Raw genomic sequence first — 20,767 nt, 5'->3', positions numbered from 1 at the left:
AGCATTACCTCGGCTGCCTTTGTCCCCGGAAGGAGCCATGAGAAGCAACCTGTGGCTGGGGCTTGGGCAAGCACCGCCGGGGGTCAGCCCCTGAGACGGGGAGACTCAACCGGCTGGTGTCCTGAAGCAGTTGAGGATTCTGACTTCCGTCACCACACAGGAGAAGGCCCGAAGGTGTTAGGTGGCTAAGGGAGGAGTCACGAACCCATGCTGGTCAAGTTGGCCCCCAAAAGTGTGGAAGGAGGAGGGGCGGAGATTAGCTTTGTGGTTCAAATCGCAAAACCTTTGGGAAGGGAAACCTTTGAAAGGGCTGAATCCCTGCGGACTTGGAACAGCCATTGTTCTGCAGTTAGTTTTCGCTGGTCACATAAACAGTTCGTCTGTCTGCAGAGGTACCAGCTTGGCACCGGCGCCACGGCTTAGCTGGTTAGAGCTCCGGTCTGGCTCTGGCTGGGTAGCTCGGTTAGAGCATCACCCGGGTACACCAACGTTGCCCTTGGGTCCCTAGTCAGGGCACATACAAGAATCAACAAATGAACGTAAATAAGTGGAACAACAAATCAATGTGTCTCGCTCTTCCTCTCTAAAATCAATAAGTAAAATAAAGTGCCTGCGCAAAAAGGAGATCCTGGATTCGAATCCCAGCGGTACCTGGCCCAGCTGCCAGTAGTACATTATTGCTGAGGGGCGAACGCATCTCCGCCTCCTCCAAAAGGCTTCTCGCAATCGGGCATCCCTTTGCTTTCAAGGGTTTGGGGCCGATTTGGGCTTATTTCGATGGAGCCATACTGGGCTCCGTGCGAGGAAGGAGAAAAGGAAAGTTGCGCCCACAGGGCTGCTGATGCCTGATGCAAAGCAGGCGCGGCCAGCAGCATCCAGTCCAGGTCCATATGCAAAACATCTCGAGATAACCCGGTGGAGGCGGGACAGGATCGGCCAGGGGCAAACCTCTTTATAGACAGCTATAGTTGTGCGGAGGTAGGGCCCCTTGTGGCTGTGATGGCCGAGTGGTTAAGGCGTTGGACTCGAAATCCAATGGGGTCTCCCCGCGCAGGTTCGAATCCTGCTCACAGCGCCAGTAGTTTTGGGGTTGTGAATACTGCCTTCGGAAGAAGAGTAATTTGTTTTCTCAGTCATTTCTTTCCTTGGAGAAGATCCTGCATTTATTCTCGAACTCAGAGACTCAATCACCCGTGACCACTCCATGAACGCCCTCTTGCAGGCTTTCTAGTCCTTCCTACATTTCCGAAGGTTGTGTCCTGCAGAAGCCTTTTAACTGCCAATTTGAATTCATAATTCCACCAAACTCAGGTGATTCCTCAAGTCCATTGATCAATCGTATTACATTTCCATAATTCATTCACCTTGCAACCCTTCTATACTATTTTGTTTCCTTTCCTTTCACTCCAAACCATAAATCCCTGCATCCCCCCTCAATTTTCCTGTTTCACTGAGAAAATAAGGCATTCTGAAGAGATTTTACCATTGATATCCAGAATTGCACTCACCTGCCTACTTACCTACCTACCTGTCTGTGGCCACAGACTCTCCCTTCCTTTCCCTCAGTATGTAGATGAATCCTTCCACTTACCACCAACCTCTACACTTACTAAGTAGATCTCCATTTCCCTCTGGCCCACAAGGGCTCACGAACCTTGCTCTCTTTCCCATACCATCAGATTTTCCCTCTCTAACTGGATTATTCCCACCAGCCTACAGACTAAAATGTATTCCAACTTAGAGTAAGCAAGACAACAAAAGCTATCTTGACCTCATGTTCCCCCTTCGTCTATCCCTCCATTTCTCTGTTCCCCTCTCCTGCAACATGTTATACCCACTGCCTCCAATTCCATTTTCCCAGTCTCCTTTGAACTCTCTCCAGTCAGGTGCTCCTGCCCCCATTCATCAAAGCTGCCTTCGTTAAGGTTACCAAATGACCAATTGACACAGATGCTTACTCCCTCTGAGAAGCACTCTCTTCACTTGCCTCCCAAGACACCACACTCTTCTGATATTCCTTCTAGGTCATTAGCAGTTCATTCACAAACTCCTTTGCTGACTCATCATCTTCTGGATCTCTAAATGTTGGCTTGTTTCTAAGGCTCAATTTTCCAACCTCTTTTGTATCTGTACTCACTCCTTTAGTGATCTCCAGTCTCAGGGATTTACATATCAACTAGTAATACATGAATACATCCAAAATTCTCATCTCTAGCTCCAGCACTGTTCCCTGAGTTACAGATGCATATATAGTATTGCCTACATATCATTTCCACTTGACTATCTGGTTGGCAATAACAAACTTAAGATGTCCAAACCAAACTCCTGATGTGTCTTCCCAAAACCTGCTCCACCTGTCGTCTTCCCATCTGGGTTAGTGGACATTCCATTTCTTCAGTTGGTCAGACTAAAAACCTTAGGATCCTCTCTGATTCTTCTCTCACACACTGCACGTTGAATGTCAGCAACTTCTTATTTAAAATATGTAAACAAAAAAAATTGACTACTTCACCACTACACCCTGGCCCAAGCCACCCTCATCTTTCACCCCGATTATCTGCTCTTGTTTCTTGTTCTCTTGCAGTCTATTCTGAACACATTGAGCAAAGTGATTTAAAAAAAGTTTTTTTGGTTAATCCTTACCCAAGGATATTTTTCCATTGGTTTTTAGAGAGAGTAGAAGGGAAGGAGGGAGGGAGAGAGAGAAACATAGATGTGAGAGAGCCATATTAACTGGTTGCTCCCTCCCTCTGCACTTGCCAGTGGAGCGGGGATTGAACCTTCAACCCAGGTACATGCTCTTGGTCGGGAATAGAACCCAAGACCTTTTAGTGTGTGGCCCGATGCTCTAACCACTGAGCAACCAACCAGGGTCAAAGTGATTCTTTGTAAAACAATAAATGATTTTCATTCCTCTCTTCTTTCAATGGAGTATCTATGAATTTCTTGCTTTTAATATATAGATAAAGAAATAAACACAGCCCTAGCCAGTTTGGCACAGTGGATAGAGCATCGGCCTGTGGACTAAAGGGTCCTGGGTTCTATTGGTCCTGGGTTCGATTCTGGTCAAGGGCACATGCCTGGATTGTAGGCTCTATCCCCAGTGGGGGGGGGGGGGGTGTGCAGGAAGTAGCTGGTCAATGATTCTCTCTCATCATTGTTGTTTCTATATCTCTCTTTCTCTCTTGAAATCAATAAAAATATATTTAAAAAAAGAAATACATGCATTCGCGTACACACATACATATATTTCTTAGCTCTGTCCACTGGGAGAGCCTCAAAGGAATGATACACAACTAGTGATAGTGGTAAGTACACCAAGTGTCCAGATCTTGGTTACTGAATATCACTCTATTAAAATGAATCAGAGCTCCTTGGGGAAAAGGCTAAAGGCTGATTTCAGGGCTGGGGTTTCAAAATTATGAGATTATCTTTTAAACATTTTGTTGCCAGAAAGTAAAGAGAGAATATTGGGTATATATAAAAAAGACACAGTAGCTAGGGACTGAAGTCAAAATCTGGGACAATCTGAGCATAAAATAAATAATGATTGTGGTGGATTACAGATCATTGAGTCAAATAAGAATCTAAAGTTCATATCAGTATAAATAAATAAAGGAAATTTACAGTAAATTGCCAACTAATAAATATAGAGGGCGTACTAAAGTTGGAAATCATCAATGGTTGGAAATCATCAATGGACACTAAATTAGTGGGCGTTAAGGAATCTCAAAGTATCTTCCCACAAATTACATGTTAATTAGTACTATAAGGAAATAATAACTTTACGGTGGAGAACCCAGGCGAACACCACCTTAACCATATGATCGAAGACAATATCTCAATATTGGGACAAACTGACACCTGTCTTCTGATGGAATGCTTTGAGAAAGACATAACATCGCTTCTGGGTGACATTTCTGCCAAAAATGCACAACCTGAATAATTTGAATTTAACCACGGAGAACCATCTGACAAGCCAAACTGAAGGACTTTCTACAAAATGACGATCCTGAACTCTGCAAAATTGTGAAGCTCGAGAACAACAAAGATTCTTCCAGATTAGAATTTGATAACCACACTATCAATTAAATTAGGTGAAGACATTTTCAGACAGGTAATGTTTAAAAGGAAAAATCCCATCCATTCCTTCTCAAAGCAAACTAGAGACTGCACTACACCAAAACAGAGGAAGTAAGGCAAGGGGACATGACTTACAAGAAACTCAGAGCCTAACACAAAAAAAAAGACGTGAAGGGAATTCTCAAGGTGATGATGAAGAAAACCCCAGGAGCTGTGTAGCAAAGAGAAGCAGAAACCCATTCAGGTGGGAGCAGTATGCTGATCAGTGATTCTCTCTCATGATTGCTGTTTTATTTATTTTTTAAAAAAACATACTTCTTTATTGATTTCAGAGAGGAAGGGAGAAGGAGAGAGAGATAGAAACATCAATGATGAGAGAGAATCATTGATTGGCTGCCTCCTGCACACCCCCTACTGGGGAATGAGCCCACAACCCAGGTATGTGCCCTTGCTGGAATCGAACCTGGGACCCTTCAGTCCACAGGCTGACGCGCTATCCACTGAGCCAAGCCAGCTAGGGTATGATTGCTGTTTTAAATAATTGTTAAAGCTGAAGTTGATGGGTGATGTGACCCGTTTGCTCACACTTGAGAGTTTAAGTTGAGCTTGGGTAAAGAATTAATAATACATTATAGAAAACTAAACAAACCAAAAAAACAAAGCAAGTATTGACTCTAAGAAAAAGGAAACTACACAATAAAATTTTGTCATGTCACTTAGACCTAAGTTTATAGAATAAAACTTACGTCCCAAAGTTACTCACCTGCTCATCAATATTCCACTAAAATCTCCAGGTTCTAAAGTAAAGAATTTTTCCTTGTTTGAAGAAAAACATATGATTAAAATAATATTCTTTAAATGTTAAAAAAAAAAGTTCTTCCAGATTAAATAAGACTGAAGAGACATAACAACTAAATGCAACATGTGACCCTGGATTGGGAAAAAGAGCTTAAAGGATGTCATTGAAACACTTGAGGAAATCTGAATATGGATTGGGGATTAAATAAGAGTATTATATTAATTTTCACCTCCTGATATTGATTTTTGTCCTATTACATACGATTATGCTAGAAATGTCCTTGTTCTTAGGAAACACACACTGAGTTTGTGTTCAGAAAACAAATATTTTCTATTTAGAGGGCAGTGATAAGGTGAAGGGGACAAATGTAAATAGTTAATAGACCTGGGAAAAGAGTATACAGGCATTCTTGTATTATTATTATAACTTTTCTTAAAGTTTAAAATTATATAAAAAAAAGCAAACAGAGAAAAAGCCCTTCACCGGCTTCTCATCTCACTGCGAGATGAATGAGTCCTGACAAAGTCTTCTCAGGGCCTAGATCAGTGATGGCGAACCTCTGACACACGTGTCAGAGGTGACATGCGAACTCATTTTTCTGGTTGATTTTTCTTTGTTAAATGGCATTTAAATATATAAAATACATATCAAAAATATAAGTCTTTGTTTTACTATGGTTGCAAATATCAAAAAACTTCTATATGTGACACGGCACCAGAGTTAAGTTAGGGTTTTTCAAAATGCTGACACGCCGAGCTCAAAAGGTTCACCATCACTGGCCTAGATGGTCCTTCATAACCAGCCTTCCCATGATGGCTCCAATCTTACCTCCTACAACTTCTGCACTCGCTGCCTCCATTCCAACCACGCCTATGCAGGCTCTGCTGCTCTCTGTTCTTCTGACAAACCAGGCACGTTGCCCCTCAAGGCCTTTCCATAGGCCAAAGCCCTCTGCCTGGAGTGTTCTTCCCCCAGCAGCCCTGTAGTTTGACCTCTCACCTTACATTTCACCTCAATGAGCCTTCCCTGACCATACCGTCTAAAATTGCAGTTCTCACTCTCCACTCCCCTGCCTCACTTTCCCCCCTAGCACTTACCATCATCCAACAAAAGGTAAGTTTTGTACAATGTTCATTGGACTGCTTCCCCCACAAGGAGTGTATGACTCTAAGAGCAAGGAGTATTGTTTGTTTTGTTTGGGGATATATGAAGGTCTTCTATCCTGGTTCTTCCTTTGGCCCAGAGGCCTGGTCCTCCTACTTCCCAATCCCCAACCTCCAGGATCCAACCCTAGACACTCCCCCTACCCAGGACCCAGGGGGGTCCCAGGAAGCCAGCTTTCCCTTTGAAGAACAAAGAGGGAGGAGCTGAGCCTCGGAACCCAGGCCTGGGGAGGAATCCCAGCAGGGAGGGGAAGCTCAGACAACTGGACCAGCTGTGCTGTCTCAGTTCCTCCCTGCCCCCTGCCTCTGTATGGACCCAGCACGTGCGGGACAGGAGCTCCCCTCTCCCAAGCCCAGTGGCCCAGTGTCGAGAGCATGGCCAGGAAGAGGCTGGAGACCCAGATATTCATACACACGCCTTGTGCACAGACACAAACAGACATACATACAGGCCCACACTGACATAGAGGCATGCCAGGCCCACAGAGACCCTATCCAATACCCCCATAAATGCTGGGAATGGGGGTAGGAATGTCCTCAGAGCCACATCTGCACAGGAACAGTGGCTGGAGAAAAATCACTGGGCCCCAAAAGCTCCTCTCAGGTTTGGGGGGCCTGAAGTGAGTGTGTGTATGTGTGTGTTTGGAGCGAGAAGGGCTTTTTTTTTAAAAAAATATATTTTATTGATTTTTTACAGAGAGGAAAGGAGAGGGATAGAGAGTTAGAAACACCAATGAGAGGGAAACATCGACCCTTCAGTCCGCAGGCCGACGCTCTATCCACTGAGCCAAACCAGTTAGGGCCAAAGTGATCTTTTAATACAAAAGTCAGTGAATATAACTTTCCTATTAAAATTCTCCACCAGTTTCCCATTGCACTTAGACTAAAATCCATTCCTTCCATTTTTGCAGCTCAAAATTCTCCCTCCTGGGGACAATGGCCCTCTTTCTCTAGCTCCCACCAGCAAACCCCTTTCCTGCCCCAGCGCCTTTGCACTTGCTGGGTTTCTTTTCTTTTCTTTTTTCTTTTTTGCTGTTGTTTGTTTGTTTGTTTGTTTTGTGGGTTTTTTTGTGTGTGTGTGTTGTTGTTTTTGTTTTGCCTGGTCTCATGGTTGGCTAAGCGGGGCTCAAATGTCACCTCCTGATAGAGGCTGCCTCTGAACACCCAGACTGAAAGTAGCACTTCCCTCACTCTCAAGCCATTGCCATATCCGGTGTTCCTCGCCCGCCCCAGCCTCATGGCATCTGAATTTATATTATTTTCTGCTTTCTTAGTTATTTTCTGTCTCCCCTGCCCACTCTAAGTTTCAGGGGAGACCAGATCCAATGTTCCCTCAAAGTCTAACCATAGCACCACAGGAGGCACTCCACAAATACCGGCTGCGTGCGTACAACACGGCTGTGCGCGCAGACACACAGATGCTCAGATGTTGTACGATTTCCTTCTGGGGGCCACTGTCCCACCTTAGAATCGAGAAGAGAGCGTTGCCATCCACTGACACAATCCAGAGACGAGAAAGACCCAGACCGGGCCCAGATGAAACAGACAACTGAGAGGACAGGAGACAGAAACCAGCGGCAGGGGCCCGGGCCCAGGCCGAGCTCCAGAGAGAGTGACCGAGGCAGACAAGGCCGAGACGCAGCCTCAGCACAGCCTAGGCAGCTGCCGGAGACAGATCCAGCAGGAGGGGCGCGGAGGGGGGCCAACCCGCCGGAAGACCTGAAACCCGCGCGGCCAGTGGGGGGACCCAGCCGCCCCGCCCCCGCTTCAGAGTGGCCGCGGCAGCTGGCGGGGCGCTGGGCCTCCCGCTGGCGCGACGCGTGCGGGATCAAAGCCCCCGGGAAGGGGCGGGCGGGGAGGTGGCAGGATCCCCGAGGTGTGAGCGAGCTTCCCAGGGGATGTCAGGAGCGTGGGAGCGCAGAGTGCGGGCAGGGGACAGAGACCCGGAGGGAAGCCGAGAGATCGCAGAGACACCCAGCCACCGAGATGCAGACGCAGAGAGAGACGGAGAAGTTGGAGAGACCCCGAGTCAAAAACGCAGAGACAACTGAAGACCCAGAGAGGTGAGCGCAAAAGTTGCTAAGAGACCTGGAAAGAACGTGAAATAGACAGAGACAGAGACGCCAAGAGGTACGCAGCACAGAAAGACTGCAAGACACCAAAGGCCGAGACCCTTGGACTTGGAAAAAGAAAGGGCGCTTCAGAGAGAACAGGAGGTAGGACAGAGAGCGAGCGAGGCGGAGAGGTGGAAAGAAGAGCAAGGGAATTAGAGCGCACGGGGCGGGAAGACCTCGCCCCTCCCCCGCGGAGGGCCCAGAGGACCCCCGGGGCAGGGATCCGAGCGCGGTGCCCTTTCTCAGGGTCACGCCTGCGGAGGTGCGGGGGCGGGGGCGAAGGGAGTGGTGGGCAAGGCAGCAGGACCCCCTGGTTGGGAGGATGGACGTGTGAGGAGGTATGGAATCAAGATCTCCACCAGAGCCTCAAACCCTTCAGTAGAGTAAAAAGTAATATATTAATATGTGGTGAAAATATTAATGAAAGGTGCTTCTCAGAGAAATATCAAACTTCTTTCAGTTTTTGTTGTGAAAAAGCAACGTTGCATTGGCCGGGAATCGAACCCGGGCCTCCCGCGTGGCAGGCGAGAATTCTACCACTGAACCACCAATGCGCGCTCTAGCCGGGCTTCACCAGAGCTTATAAGAGGGCAACATAGCGGTGATCAGGCGGGTTGTGTCAGCCAGGGACCTAGCGAAAGAGTGGGTCTGAATAGTTCAGGTGGGTGGAGCAACCCAGCCATCCTTCCTCTCTCCCGGATACGGCCACTGGGCCATAAAGTCGCCCCATATGGCCAGGGGCGGCCCCACACCCGGGTGCGAACAGCCCGGGGCCCCCAAACCTCGCGTGCAGGTGCGAAAAACTCAGCCTGAGCCCAGGTTCCCAAGGAGGGGGGCGGCGGGGGCTACTGGGGCCACACATCTGCGTTCCCATTTGGCCCAGGTACGGGGAGGTGGGATTGCTGGGGGCCCTGAACCCAAATGGGAGCGCCCTCCCCAAGGTCTGCGTCGCTTCGGGCTCGGGCTTTGGCAGGCTAGGCTCCGTGAAGAATATCAAGTTGTGGAGGGGCACGGGGAGGGCCAGGCGGAGTCCCATCCGCTCCCTACTCCGCGTCTATCTTCCGACTTGGTCTCCAACCTTATCTTGACGTCTCCTTGTCGCTAGCACTCTTGCTGTCCTGTTAAATCTCTGATTTTACCTCATCGATCGTTTCCCCCTGAAGTCGCATCATTCTGCAGAGGGTCATGGTCTTGGTTTGGGGTGGGTGTAGGTCCCTTTAAGAAAACTGCCTGCTCCCTGCTCCCCTATAGTTACCAGGAGGTTCCTGGGAGCGGGCGCACACGTGTCAGGTGTCCTGGCAGCCACGCGCCCGAATCTCCCACCTTTTTGAATCAAATCCTTGTAAATGGAAAGATCTCTCCGCCTCCTGCCCGCGCTTCGCTTCCTCTTCTTTGAGGTTCCCCTCGCCCCAGTCCACACACCCCTCAGGATGGTCTTCTTCCCGGTTACCTGCTTTGGTTCTGTAATAGCTACTTGATAACACGCCGTGCCCCCCCCTCCCCCCCTAGATCCTGCAGGGATGAGCTGGACCTCGAGTGCATACCTCAGCGCAAACGGTCCAGGCCTAGACCAGTGCGCCGAGCGCGGGCCCCCGCCGCCCCTCCGGACTCCTGTGCGGCCCCAGTCCCTCCCCTGTTGGGGAATTAAATGACCGCCTTCGATCTCACAGCGCGTCTCTTCCCCCTCCAGGCAGAACCCCAGCTGAATTAGATAGATCCACCCCCCACACGCTAGGTCTCTTCTTATTTTAAGCAGGATAATTTGGGGTGAAGATGTCTAAGATCCAGCCTAGGGGCCGAGGGGTGCTCCCTTCTTTTTTACTGTCAGCGGGGGTACGGTGACCGCCCAAACAAGCTGCGATTCTGGTGGCAAATTCTGACCCCAAATCACCTGAACACTCTCCCCCCTAATAACCTCCTCCCTTCAGCTGGGCCCGCCTCATTATACAGCCTTATGGTCCTTAAAACAGCTGGTGCTCCGCTGACCCCTCATTTCCCACACTCCCAGGCCCGTTCCACGCCTCCCCCTCCCCCTAGCGCTCCTCCCCTTTCCGGGAGCCTCGTGCCGGGGGCCCAGCCGGAGGGATCCGGGTGCCTAAGAGGGCGGGTCCTGGTCCTCCTCCCCCACCCCCCGGCTCCCGGGAGCCTGAGGCATATAAGGCGCAACGGGAGCAGGGGCTCGTCCACACCAGGGTCCGGAGGAGCGATGGTCACCCGGGATCGAGCCGAGAATAGGGACGGCCCCAAGGTGAGCGGCGGGAGAAGAGGGAGCCGAGATCCCTGGTCGGGGCAGGGGACCGTGTCTCTGAGCGCTGGGCTGCAGGGGGCGATGTGCACGGGAGACCCGCGGAGCCAGGAGCTGGGGAGGGAGCTGCAAAGCCTGAAGGAGGGGGCAGGGTCAGGCAGGACCTGCGTGGGCGGCAGAAGCACCAGGCTGGGGTTTGGGTCACGGGAGTTGGCAGCTTGCGGTCGCGGGGACGCGGGCGGGGGCTGGTGTTTGCGTGAAACCACCGAGAGGAGCACAGAGCTCGGGGAGGAGGGTGGAGGGAGGAGGGCGGGAATGAAAGGCGAGACGCGCACTTGCTCCGCGCGGGCTGGCCCGGTGGGCACGGGCTCCAGAGGCCTGAGGCGGGGTGGAGGATTTTATCTTATTTTATTTTTTGGGGGGTGGAGGATTTTAGAACCAGTTACGAAGGGTGACCGCTCAGACGGGTTAGAGGGAGAAGAGGAGGTGCGGTCGCGCGGGGTATCTCCCTTTCTACACTCAGGGCCGCCAACTCTGAGTCCGGCACCTTGTGGCCCACGTGTCTGGGCGCAAAGAGGGCCCTCAAAGTTCTCCACTGAGACAGAGAGACACTGCACGATGCGGAGAAGTAGAGAGAAAAGAGGAGGAGAGACACAGAGAGGGGAGGAGGGAGGACAAGACTGAGAGGAGGATGCAGAAGACCCGGGAGAGAGAGGAGGCGAGCTCCAGAAATTGGCCCTAGGGGCGCTGGGAGGGGGAGCGGAGAGGGGTCGAGCGGGTCGGGCCCTCGGCTCTCAGGAGTCTTGGGGAAGGGGTGGAGGCCGGACTGTCCCAGCGGCGGGGTCCCCACGCCCGCGCGGCCGCGCTGAGTCTTGGTCCCGTCGGCCCGCTCTCCCTTTCCTGCTGGTCCCAGATGCTGAAGCCGCTAGTGGAGAAGCGGCGCCGAGATCGCATCAACCGCAGCCTAGAAGAGCTGAGGCTGCTGCTGCTGGAGCGGACCCGGGACCAGGTCAGTCCTTCCGGACCCCCAAGCACCCCGTCCTCGCGTCCCAGGGCTTCCCACTTGGGTGGGGACAAATGCTGGCTGCACTGGCGACCCTGGCCCCGAGGCACCCTCACCTGAGTCCCGCCCTTGGAATCCCATCCCAGACCCCTTCTTGCTCTCAGAACGCGATCTTCGTGGCCGCCTCTCGGGTCTGTAAGTTTCACACCTTGCTCTGTACATTTCCCTCCAGGGTGGGTCTGTTTCAACCTCCGGGTCTGCAGATTCTTCCTCTGCCTTCCCTCTCCGCCCCCAGCAGCCAGCAGGGTGGTTCATTTCACTCACTGGGTTTGCTACTTTAAATGCCCTCCTCCCAGCGCGGGGTTGGTTTCCTCCCCTCGGGTCGGACCGTTTCCTCGCAGGGTGGGTGAGGACCGTTCTTGGTCCTCTCCACGCCGCATTCGGGAGCGCGCTCTGCGGTCAGCGCGCACACGCGATCCGGGGGCACCCCCAGCCCCTGCACCCCTCCCTCCTTCCTTCCCCCTGCCACTTTCCCCCTCTCTCCCCACCCCTCTGTCTTTGCGCCCTCCCCTCCTGTTTGTAGAACCTCCGGAACCCGAAGCTGGAGAAAGCAGAGATACTGGAGTTCGCCGTGGGCTACTTGAGGGAGCGAAGCCGGGTGGAGCCCCCGGGTACAGCGCGGGGGTGGGCAGCGGAGGGGAGGGGGGATCACCGAGGCCCGGGCCGGGGTAGATGGGCGGACTCTGCCGTGGACGGTGGGCTTGGGGAGTGGCAGGCTCCGCTCTGAGGCGAGGTTAATAACACCCGCGCGTGTCTGTCTCTGTGTCTCCCTCATTTTCTCTCTGTCCGTCCATTTGGTTTCCTGTCTCTGTGCGCCTGTCCGGCCTTGGTACTTCTGCGCCCCGCCCTTCCCTTACCCCTGCCGGGCCCCTGCCCTGACCGCCCGTCCTCCCGTCGGCCGCACCCGCCCCGCGGCTCCAGGGGTCCCCCGGTTCCCAGCCCAGGACGCCGAGGCGCTCGCCAGCTGCTACTTGTCCGGTTTCCGGGAGTGCCTGCTTCGCCTGGCGGCTTTCGCGCACGACGCCAGCCCGGCCGCCCGTGCCCAGCTCTTCTCCGCGCTGCATGTCTACCTGCGCCCCAAGCCGCCCCGGCCGGAACCCATCGATCCGAGGCCCCAAGCATCGCGCCCACCGCTGGACCCCGCCGCCCCGGCGCCTGGCCCGCGCTGCACCAGCGCCCCCAGTGCACCAGGGCTCCCCTAGCCCTGGCTGCGCCTGGTCCCCGTCCCCTTGCTCCCCCCACGCCGGGGATTCCGGCGAGCCGGCACCCCTCACCGGACTGCAGCCGCCGCCTCCGCCTCCTTACAGACAAGACGGGGCGCCCCAAGGCCCCGCCGCTCCCGCCGCCCGCTTTCTGGAGACCTTGGCCCTAAGCTTTGGGGGGTGGGGGCGGGGCTGGGGGTAGGGTAGAGACTCCAGCCTAAGGGCAGCAGAGGGATCCGGGAGTCCGGGCGAGGAGGTGTTGGGGAGGGCGGCGGGGCGCGCGGGCGCAGCGCGCGGGTGAGATGTGGTCTATATTAGAGTATCTATATAAATATATATTTTCCTGGTTCCTGTCCCTTTCCCCTGCCCCCCTTGCGTCTAGGATTGTACCCTCTCTGTCCCAGCCCAGCCCCAACCCCTTCTCGAGTCCCTAGTGCATGGAATAAAGTGGTTATTAAATCCCCGTGTGTCCCAAAGCCAGGGGCCTGCCTTTATCTCGGCGTCCACGCCTACTTTCCCTCCCCTTCTGTCTCCTGTCCCCCAAGTCCTGCTCTCCGAGGCCCAAGTCCCAGGGCAGACAGGTAAGTAAAGAAGAGAGCAGAGCAGAGACTGAGGCTGGAACTGAAAACAGATGGAAAACAGAGTTAGGATAGGGGGAGAGGGACGGGACCTTTAGGAGAAAAAAAAAAAAAGGAAAGAAAATAAAAGTTGGAATAAAACCGACTCTGGTGGGATTCGAACCCACAACCTTTGAATCGCTCTTTCGTCACTAGAAGTCCAATGCGCTATCCATTGCGCCACAGAGCCCGCTAACTAGCGGCGGCGTCTGACGGCATACGGGAGCTGGATGGGGGAGGGGGAGAGGGAGGGGCGTACCAAGAGCTCGCGGTTAGGACCTGAGACCTACCAGGGAGAGGTAGCGGGAGCAAAGCAGGTGAGCCAGGTGGGAGTGCGGGAGCACACGGGTGGAGGAAACAGGGAGAGAGAGCAACATGAGTGAGGGGACGAGCACAGAGCTCCAGCTGCCTGCTTGGAGGATGATGCTTCCAGCCCAGGCGCACCCCACTCCCAGATGTGGCCCCACTCATCAAAATAAACTTATTTCGTTGTAAATTTCTGTGTCTTTGTTTCCTTTGGCCTATCTGCTTTGCTATCCGCTGCTCTGCAGTTCTAAATCTAGATGGTTTCCAAAGAAGACCAGCCAATTTAATACAACCATTTCTAGCTTACTTATCTATAGTCTCTTAGGAGGAGTGTGGAGGAACTCTTACTTCACGCAGGTAGCGTGGCCGAGCGGTCTAAGGCGCTGGATTTAGGCTCCAGTCTCTCCGGAGGCGTGGGTTCGAATCCCACCGCTGCCAAACTAAAGTTTTTTTCGCCCCCCTCGTGGTTCATGCCTCCTGTAACAATTCATGCAGGACCTTGTGGGATCTTCCTCAATTTTATGAGGACTCCTCATAGAGGTCTCGCCACTGTCATCCCTCTCTGGTATTCAAGACGTATCCTACCTAGATCTGCATCCCAGCCCCAAACCAAGACCTGATGGAAACTGCCCAAGTAACCTTTTCTTAGTAACTGATCTCCCCATTAACATGTTCTCAAATAACATTCTTATCTCTCAAAATTAGCGCACGTGTTCATATACATATTCAAGTGATTGTGTTTTCCTCAGAGTGCTAGGGGCTTCAATTGCCTAGTGTGAAAGCTCAAAGAACAGAATTGTAGTTTTTCTTTTTAAATACTCTTCATAAAAGAACCTTATATATAAAACCAATACATAATGGAACATATTGACAATTGTGAAAAACAAAACTTTAGGTTCCACCGAGATTTGAACTCGGATCGCTGGATTCAGAGTCCAGAGTGCTAACCATTACACCATGGAACCAACTGGTGAAAGCGCCTTCTGAATATTTATGTAATTGTAAACTCTGTTCTTATTGCCCTGCACTCTACTATTTACAGAGAACAAAACAACACAAAAACAATTGTTAGATAAGGTAGACGCCGTTATCAAGCATCTAAAATATGAATTGAAATGTACTGTAAATGTAAAATGGAAACCGTACATAGAAGACTTAGTACAGAAAAAGTTATAATTTCATTAACATTAAAATATTGATTATATGTTAAAATGCTCAGATTTTGGATACTTGGGGTTAAATAAAATATGTTATTAAAATTAATTTCAACTGTTGCTTTTTACTCTTTTAAAGAAAATGACAGATTTTATTTATTAGAGCAGTTTTATGTTTACAGAAATATTGAACAGAAAGTAGAGAGATCTCCCATGTACTCCTGTTACCCCCCTAGTTTATTTTTCTATGATTATTATTACATTTTTAGTTTTATTGAAGTATAATTGATATACAAAAACTTCACACACTTAATGTATACACATCTTGATTAAACTTTTTATTCTTTTTAATGTGGCTACTAGAAAATTTAAGTTAGCATATATGACTCGTATATGTACTACTCTAAAGCATCTCTACTTTCCTTCCCATTATTCGTTCTATCTTCTGAAAACTAAAAACTTGGCGTTTTACCACTTCCTTTTAAATACCACTTCCTTTTAAAACTAATTAAGAGAATTTTTGTTATTCTTTTCCTTTGTTTTGTTTGAAGGTATACAAATATTAATTGTACTTAGAAATGAGTGTTTAGTTAGAAAAAAATTGAACGCCCGAACAGGGACTTGAACCCTGGACCCTCAGATTAAAAGTCTGATGCTCTACCGACTGAGCTATCCGGGCTCTGAGGCTTTTCCTGCTCTGGCATCTTTAAGAGTATTAGACCTGTAAAATTTCACGCTCGCAAAACCGAAGGGGAATTGTATGCAAGTGCTCCGAGGATGCCGGCACAGACCCTAAGGAAGCTGGAGCACCGGGCAACTGCTGATCGCGCTTCCCACCGGCCTCCCTCGAGTAGTTTCCGCCGTTCGGTAGCTAGGGCTGGAGGCCCGGGGGCTGGGATAGCGCGGTGCCGGGACTGGCCGCGCGGGGCCGCTGCCGGCTGCGGGCTTTCCTCGCCGGGAGGTTTCTGCGGGGTATGAATGACCTAAATCTTAGGCACTCGGGCACCCCCGCTCCCGCCCACCGGCCCGAAGGTCGAGGGCGGGCCCGAATGCCACAGGGGACCTTCAGATACTGTGCGCCGGGAGTCCACTTCGATACCCTGACGAGCTCCATTCCAAGGGAGAGATTGAGATCTGGCATGCCAAAGACAGGGGTCACGGAGGGCCGGGCGTGGGAGGGCGGTGCAGAGTGTGGGGTGACAGGAGAGCTGTTTCTGACCCTCACGCGAGGTGCAGGAATGCGCGTGAGACTCGCCTGCGTGTGGCTGAAGGCACGTGTGATTTCTGGCTGAGTGTGTCTTACTACTGTACAGTGATTCACGTGGATGATTCACAAGTAGGAATGTGGGTGCTTTGTCCCCGGTTGTGGCTGAGAGATGAGGAAAGGGTCTTGGGGAGGGGGAACTTGGGAGTGGCCGGGCGGACAAGGGCCCCAGAGCATCTGTAGGGCCCCTCACCATGTCCCAATCATACAGGCGTCACCTACTCGCTGTCTCTTTCTGAGCATTTGGTCCCTCCCTTCCCAGCGAGGCTGGGGCTCCTGATATCCATCTGGGTGAGCCCTGTCCTGCCAGCCAGAGAGACCGGCTGCGCCAGAGGCAAGCAAACAACTATTAGAAGACAGGTGTGGGCGGGGAGAGGGAGCCGGCAGTGAGCAGAGGCCCGGGCAGAGGCCGGAGCTTCAGGACAGAGAAAACATCTCGGAGGGAGCTGGGCCTTTCCTCCAAGGCCTTTCCCCCTACCCCCCACCCTCCCGCCCCCAGACCTCCCATCCAGCGGCTCAGCATCACAGCCATCCAGTCCTGCTCCTCCTGCTGCTCACCACCAGGCCGCCCGCTGCTGGGGCTCACCTTGTCCGGAGGCATCCCTCCGTCCCTCCCATCATGGCCGTGTACCGCGTGTGTGTGACCACTGGTGCCTACCTGGGGGCAGGCACACTGGACAACATCTCCGTCACTCTGGTGGGCATGTATGGTGAGAGCCCCAAGCAGCTGCTGGATCGCGTGGGCAGGGACTTCGCCCCTGGATCGGTGAGTACAGAAGAGAGAGGGAGGAGCACCCCTGAGGGGCAGGGCCAGCAGGGGACCCTGAAGGAGGGGACCGTCTTCCTTCAGGGCTGATCACCTCCTGCAGAACTCTGGCTGCTGGCTCTGTCTGGTTCCTGTCTTTCCTGGGGATGATAAACCCTACCCAGGCGGGGCTGTGAAGGAGTCCTGGGCAAGGGGACAGAATTCCAATGGCTTCCCAGCTTCTCCTCTCATAACTGAAGGTGGGCCCTGGGCAAGTCGCTTGAACTCCCAGAGTCTGGGTTTCTTCTTCTCTGGGGGGCATCCACCTGCCTCTACCAGGCCCAGGATTGTTTGTTGGTGGGTCTTGGGGAGAAGTTGGCCACCAAGGGGGCTAGTGCAATCCAGAACCTACCCTGCCTGTGGTAGCTGCGGTTGCTTCTGCCTGGTGAAAGGGGTGCTTTTTTTCTAACTCATACAAAATCGTCACATGGGTTAGCGGCAGCTCAGGTTTCTATGCCAGAACAGGTGTGGGTTCAGACGCACCTTGCAAGGTGCAGGACAGCTCCGGCAGTTCCTCGCCTCTCACCTGCTTCCTCTGTTGGTCCCCTCAGGTGCAGAAGTACAAAGTGCGCTGCTCAGCAGAGCTGGGTGAGCTCTTGCTGCTGCGTCTACACAAGGAGCGCTATGCTTATTTCCGCAAGGACTCCTGGTACTGCAGCCACATCTGTGTCACTGCCCCCGACGGTGCCCTTTTCCACTTCCCCTGCTATCAGTGGATTGAGGGCTTCTGCACTGTAGAGCTGCGACCAGGAACAGGTGGGCCAGAGGCAGGGGCTGGCCTTGTGCTGCAGAACGCACCTTTTGGGATTAGGGGTGGGGTCTCCCAGAGCCCAGGGTGCAGGGAACAGGGTTGGGGTTAGTGGCACAAGTTCAGGGCTCCCAAGTAGATGCTTTCTGCAAAAGGTGAGCCTCTAACCCTGAAATGCAGGGGCTTCTCAGACGTATCTACCCCTCTGGAGACAGACAGAGACTAGACCCGCACTGTGTACACTCACACCACCCAGACACAGACACAAACACACGCAGATGGCCGTTTGTTCTCCGCTGACTCCCTCTGCACTTCCCTAAGTGAACTCCAGAACCCCAAAAGGAGCTATCCTGCAAGCTGAGTAATTGCATTTCAACGGGTGGAGAAGCCCTGAGTGTTGAGCTGGAAAGGCCCTGTCCACCACTCCTGGCTTTTCCAGTGTGGCCGAAGTCCCTGTGGGCTGCTGTTAGGATTCCTTTTTGAATTTGGATGACCTTTCAAGAATGCCGCGGTCTAACTCCCTCAGCCTCTGGCCCGCCACATCTCCTGAGCTGTCTGATCTAGAAAAGCAGGACTAGTTTGAGATGAGTCTTAGGGATGAGAGATGCTGTTCTAGGTCAAGGTAAAATAAGTGAACATGACCCCTCGGCCCATAGTGAGTTCTTCATAGACCTCACTCTGAACCCCATCTATCATCACAGCCATCTATCCACCACGTTACAGAATATATGTGCTCATCTCATTTATCAAATGCATGCTACGGGCACTGTGCTAGGCACCATGCCAGATGCTGGGAATAAAAATGAATACAATGTGATTTCTGCTCAGAAAGAGTTTATAGTCTTGGAAAGGAAACAAACATGCAAGCAATAAGGAAGGTTGTTGGGATTTGGTGGCAAGGTTGTCCTGAATCTCTGGTGAACGCACGAAGAACATGGGGTGTCCACATTACTGAGGGGTTGGGTGCAGGGGTTGGGGGCTCAGGCAAGCTTTGATGGAGAAGTAGTTGTTTAAAAAAGGACTTAAACGATGAGTAATTTCATTCCCCACAGCGAGAACTATTTGCCAAGACTCCCTTCCCCTCCTTCTGGACCACAGGAAACGGGAACTCCAGGCCCGACAAGAATGCTACCGGTGAGGGCGACCTAACTTCACTTCTTTCCCCATTTTCATTCTGACTTCAGAATTAATCACACTGTTACTAATTCTGACCTCTGTCCCCACCTTGGGGCCCAACTCCAATCAGGACCACTATTTAAACCTAACCGCAACCTACTATTGACCCGGAGTCCAGACCCAGAACGCCAGTACCAATCATTGTCCCGATCCCATCAGTGAATCCACACCCAGCCCCTGATGTGACTGTGGTCCTGACAGGTCTCAGCCTATCCTCAACCTCACCTCCAAACGGGCCGTGATCTTAATCTCAGCCTAAACCCGACTCTAACCCAGCCTGGACATTCATGTTGCCCTCAAATGCTACCCTGATCTGAAGCCCAGTGCCTTGGGGAGAAAATCCCAATTCTTTGTCACTTACCCAGAAAGTGGGGGTTTTGGGGAGTTTTAATTTCAAGGCATGTCTTTAGAAGCTAAAGTTTCTGTACCCTAAGTTTGACTCACCACCTCTCACCTCTTTCCCCCGGAAGTTGGAAGGTCTATGCGCCTGGCTTCCCAGGCATCGTGGATGTCAGCACCTTTGAGCAGATGGAGTCAGACAAGAAATTTACCTTGACCAGGACAACAACGCGTGCGAATCAGGACGACAGGTGAGGAAGGACCCAGGCATGGGAAGAAGGTGGAGGGCTGCGAAGTGAAGGGTCTGTTGAGAGGATGGGCCCAGACAGCCTGGAAAGAGAAGTTGTGAACTACAATAAGGGCAATTTAATTCAAGTGCCCGGAGCAGAGTAGGGCAGGGGTGGCCCCTGGGATATGGCAGAGAGGAGGAGGTGGCTGCAGGCCTGATGGGAGAGGGCAGGGGAGGAGCCCAGAGTGAGGGGAGGCCTATGCAGTCTGGGGGAAGAGAGAGGGAAGGAATTAGAGAGGTGAGCTGTGGGCCTTTCTGACTGTTCTCTGTTCTTCTGCCCCCACCCGCTCCTATTCCCTAGCAGTGGGAATCGGTACCTGCCTGGCTTCCCCATGAAAATTGACATCCCCTCTCTGCTGCACATGGAGCCCAATATCAGATACTCGGCCACCAAGACGACCTCGCTGATCTTCAATGCCATCCCTGCGTGAGGCACCTGCACTCCTGTCACTCTTCCGTCCGCCTCTGCCCCTTGATGCACAGCCACATCTCTGCCTCGCTTTCCCTTCTCCCCGCCCCTCTTCGCTCTCTTTGTCCCCTGTCTCCCCTCTCCCTGCCCCAGTCACCCCTTCTATGGCCCCAGTCTCTTCTCTCTCTGCCCCTCAGGCTCCTCTCTCTCTCCTTAGACTCCTCCATTCCCTATATCCCCGTGGGCTCCGCTTTGCTCCTTAGTCATCCATTCTTTTTCCATCCCTCCGACTAATACAATGAATTGTGCACAGCCTGGTTCCAGGCACAGCTGGGACCTTGTTGAGTAGAAAAGAGAGGTCTGGCTCTTAAGCTTTAAGAAAGTGGTCAGACCACGTCAGTTTCAATTCCCAGAACCAATGCTTTCTAGCTGTGTGACCTTGATTTTCACTTAGCCTCTAAATCAGCGGTTCTCAACCTGTGGGTCTCGACCCCTTTGGCGGTCGAATGACCCTTTCACAGGGGTCGCCTAAGACCATCCAGCATATCAGATATTTACATTACGATTCATAACAGTAGCAACATTACAGTTATGAAGTAGCAACGAAAATAATTTTATGGTTGGGTCACAACATGAGGAACTGTATTTAAAGGGCCAGAAGGTTGAGAACCACTGCTCTAAATGGTTTCCTCATCTATAAAATGACAATAATATTCATGCCTACCTTATAGGTTTGGGAGAGAATTTAATGAAGTAACACCCAGCACAAAATAATGTCTCCGGAGATGCTAGTAGTGTTAGGATATACTCTTGGCTGGGAGGAACTCAGTATCATTAGGGAACAGAGTTAATTAGCAATCGAAGCAGCTCAAGGCAACAGCTGAAGCTGTGAGTGACATGGCTGGAGGGGGTACAGTGGACACTCGGGTGTCTAGAGGAGGCAGATGCTGGGGGTGGGTGGGCAGGAAGTGGCGCCTGGAGTGGCAGGTGG

The 20,767-nt window shown here is 52.0% G+C and overlaps 2 protein-coding genes and 6 non-coding genes across 9 annotated transcripts in view; 4 read left to right on the top strand and 4 right to left on the bottom strand.

Moving 5' to 3' along the window:
* Positions 1–993: 993 nt before the first annotated feature.
* Positions 994–1,075, top strand: TRNAS-CGA. The gene has a single exon. It is a non-coding gene; the product is annotated as a tRNA-Ser (tRNA).
* A 7,567-nt stretch (positions 1,076–8,642) lies between these two features.
* Positions 8,643–8,713, bottom strand: TRNAG-GCC. The gene has a single exon. It is a non-coding gene; the product is annotated as a tRNA-Gly (tRNA).
* A 1,592-nt stretch (positions 8,714–10,305) lies between these two features.
* On the top strand, positions 10,306–13,132 carry HES7 (hes family bHLH transcription factor 7). Its single transcript, XM_006102593.3, is given in 6 exon segments — positions 10,306–10,407; positions 11,318–11,413; positions 11,991–12,078; positions 12,389–12,635; positions 12,637–12,787; positions 12,789–13,132. Coding segments are annotated over 6 exon segments (675 nt in total). The 5' UTR covers positions 10,306–10,365; the 3' UTR covers positions 12,840–13,132.
* A 257-nt stretch (positions 13,133–13,389) lies between these two features.
* On the bottom strand, positions 13,390–13,476 carry TRNAR-UCU. Its single transcript is given in 2 exon segments — positions 13,390–13,425; positions 13,440–13,476. It is a non-coding gene; the product is annotated as a tRNA-Arg (tRNA).
* A 472-nt stretch (positions 13,477–13,948) lies between these two features.
* On the top strand, positions 13,949–14,030 carry TRNAL-UAG. The gene has a single exon. It is a non-coding gene; the product is annotated as a tRNA-Leu (tRNA).
* A 455-nt stretch (positions 14,031–14,485) lies between these two features.
* TRNAQ-CUG lies at positions 14,486–14,557 on the bottom strand. Its single transcript has one exon. It is a non-coding gene; the product is annotated as a tRNA-Gln (tRNA).
* Positions 14,558–15,352: 795 nt separating this feature from the next.
* On the bottom strand, positions 15,353–15,425 carry TRNAK-UUU. Its single transcript has one exon. It is a non-coding gene; the product is annotated as a tRNA-Lys (tRNA).
* Positions 15,426–16,502: 1,077 nt separating this feature from the next.
* ALOXE3 (arachidonate lipoxygenase 3) overlaps positions 16,503–20,767 on the top strand; it is a 25,153-nt gene continuing 20,888 nt past the window's right edge. The window contains exons 1-5 of one of the 2 annotated variants that reach the window (XM_014467968.2): positions 16,503–16,776; positions 17,367–17,571; positions 18,616–18,697; positions 19,210–19,329; positions 19,672–19,794. In XM_014467968.2, coding sequence (XP_014323454.1) covers positions 16,630–16,776; positions 17,367–17,571; positions 18,616–18,697; positions 19,210–19,329; positions 19,672–19,794 — 677 coding nt within the window. In that variant the 5' untranslated portion in view covers positions 16,503–16,629. Of the gene's footprint in view, positions 16,777–17,366; positions 17,572–18,615; positions 18,698–19,209; positions 19,330–19,668; positions 19,795–20,767 lie in introns of both variants that reach the window. The other variant, XM_006102592.3, reaches the window with a different exon arrangement.

The sequence above is a fragment of the Myotis lucifugus genome, unplaced genomic scaffold (assembly GCF_000147115.1).
Source record: "Myotis lucifugus unplaced genomic scaffold, Myoluc2.0 scaffold_420, whole genome shotgun sequence".
Taxonomy (NCBI): domain Eukaryota; kingdom Metazoa; phylum Chordata; class Mammalia; order Chiroptera; family Vespertilionidae; genus Myotis; species Myotis lucifugus.
This window is presented reverse-complemented; position numbering and strand designations above follow the sequence as displayed.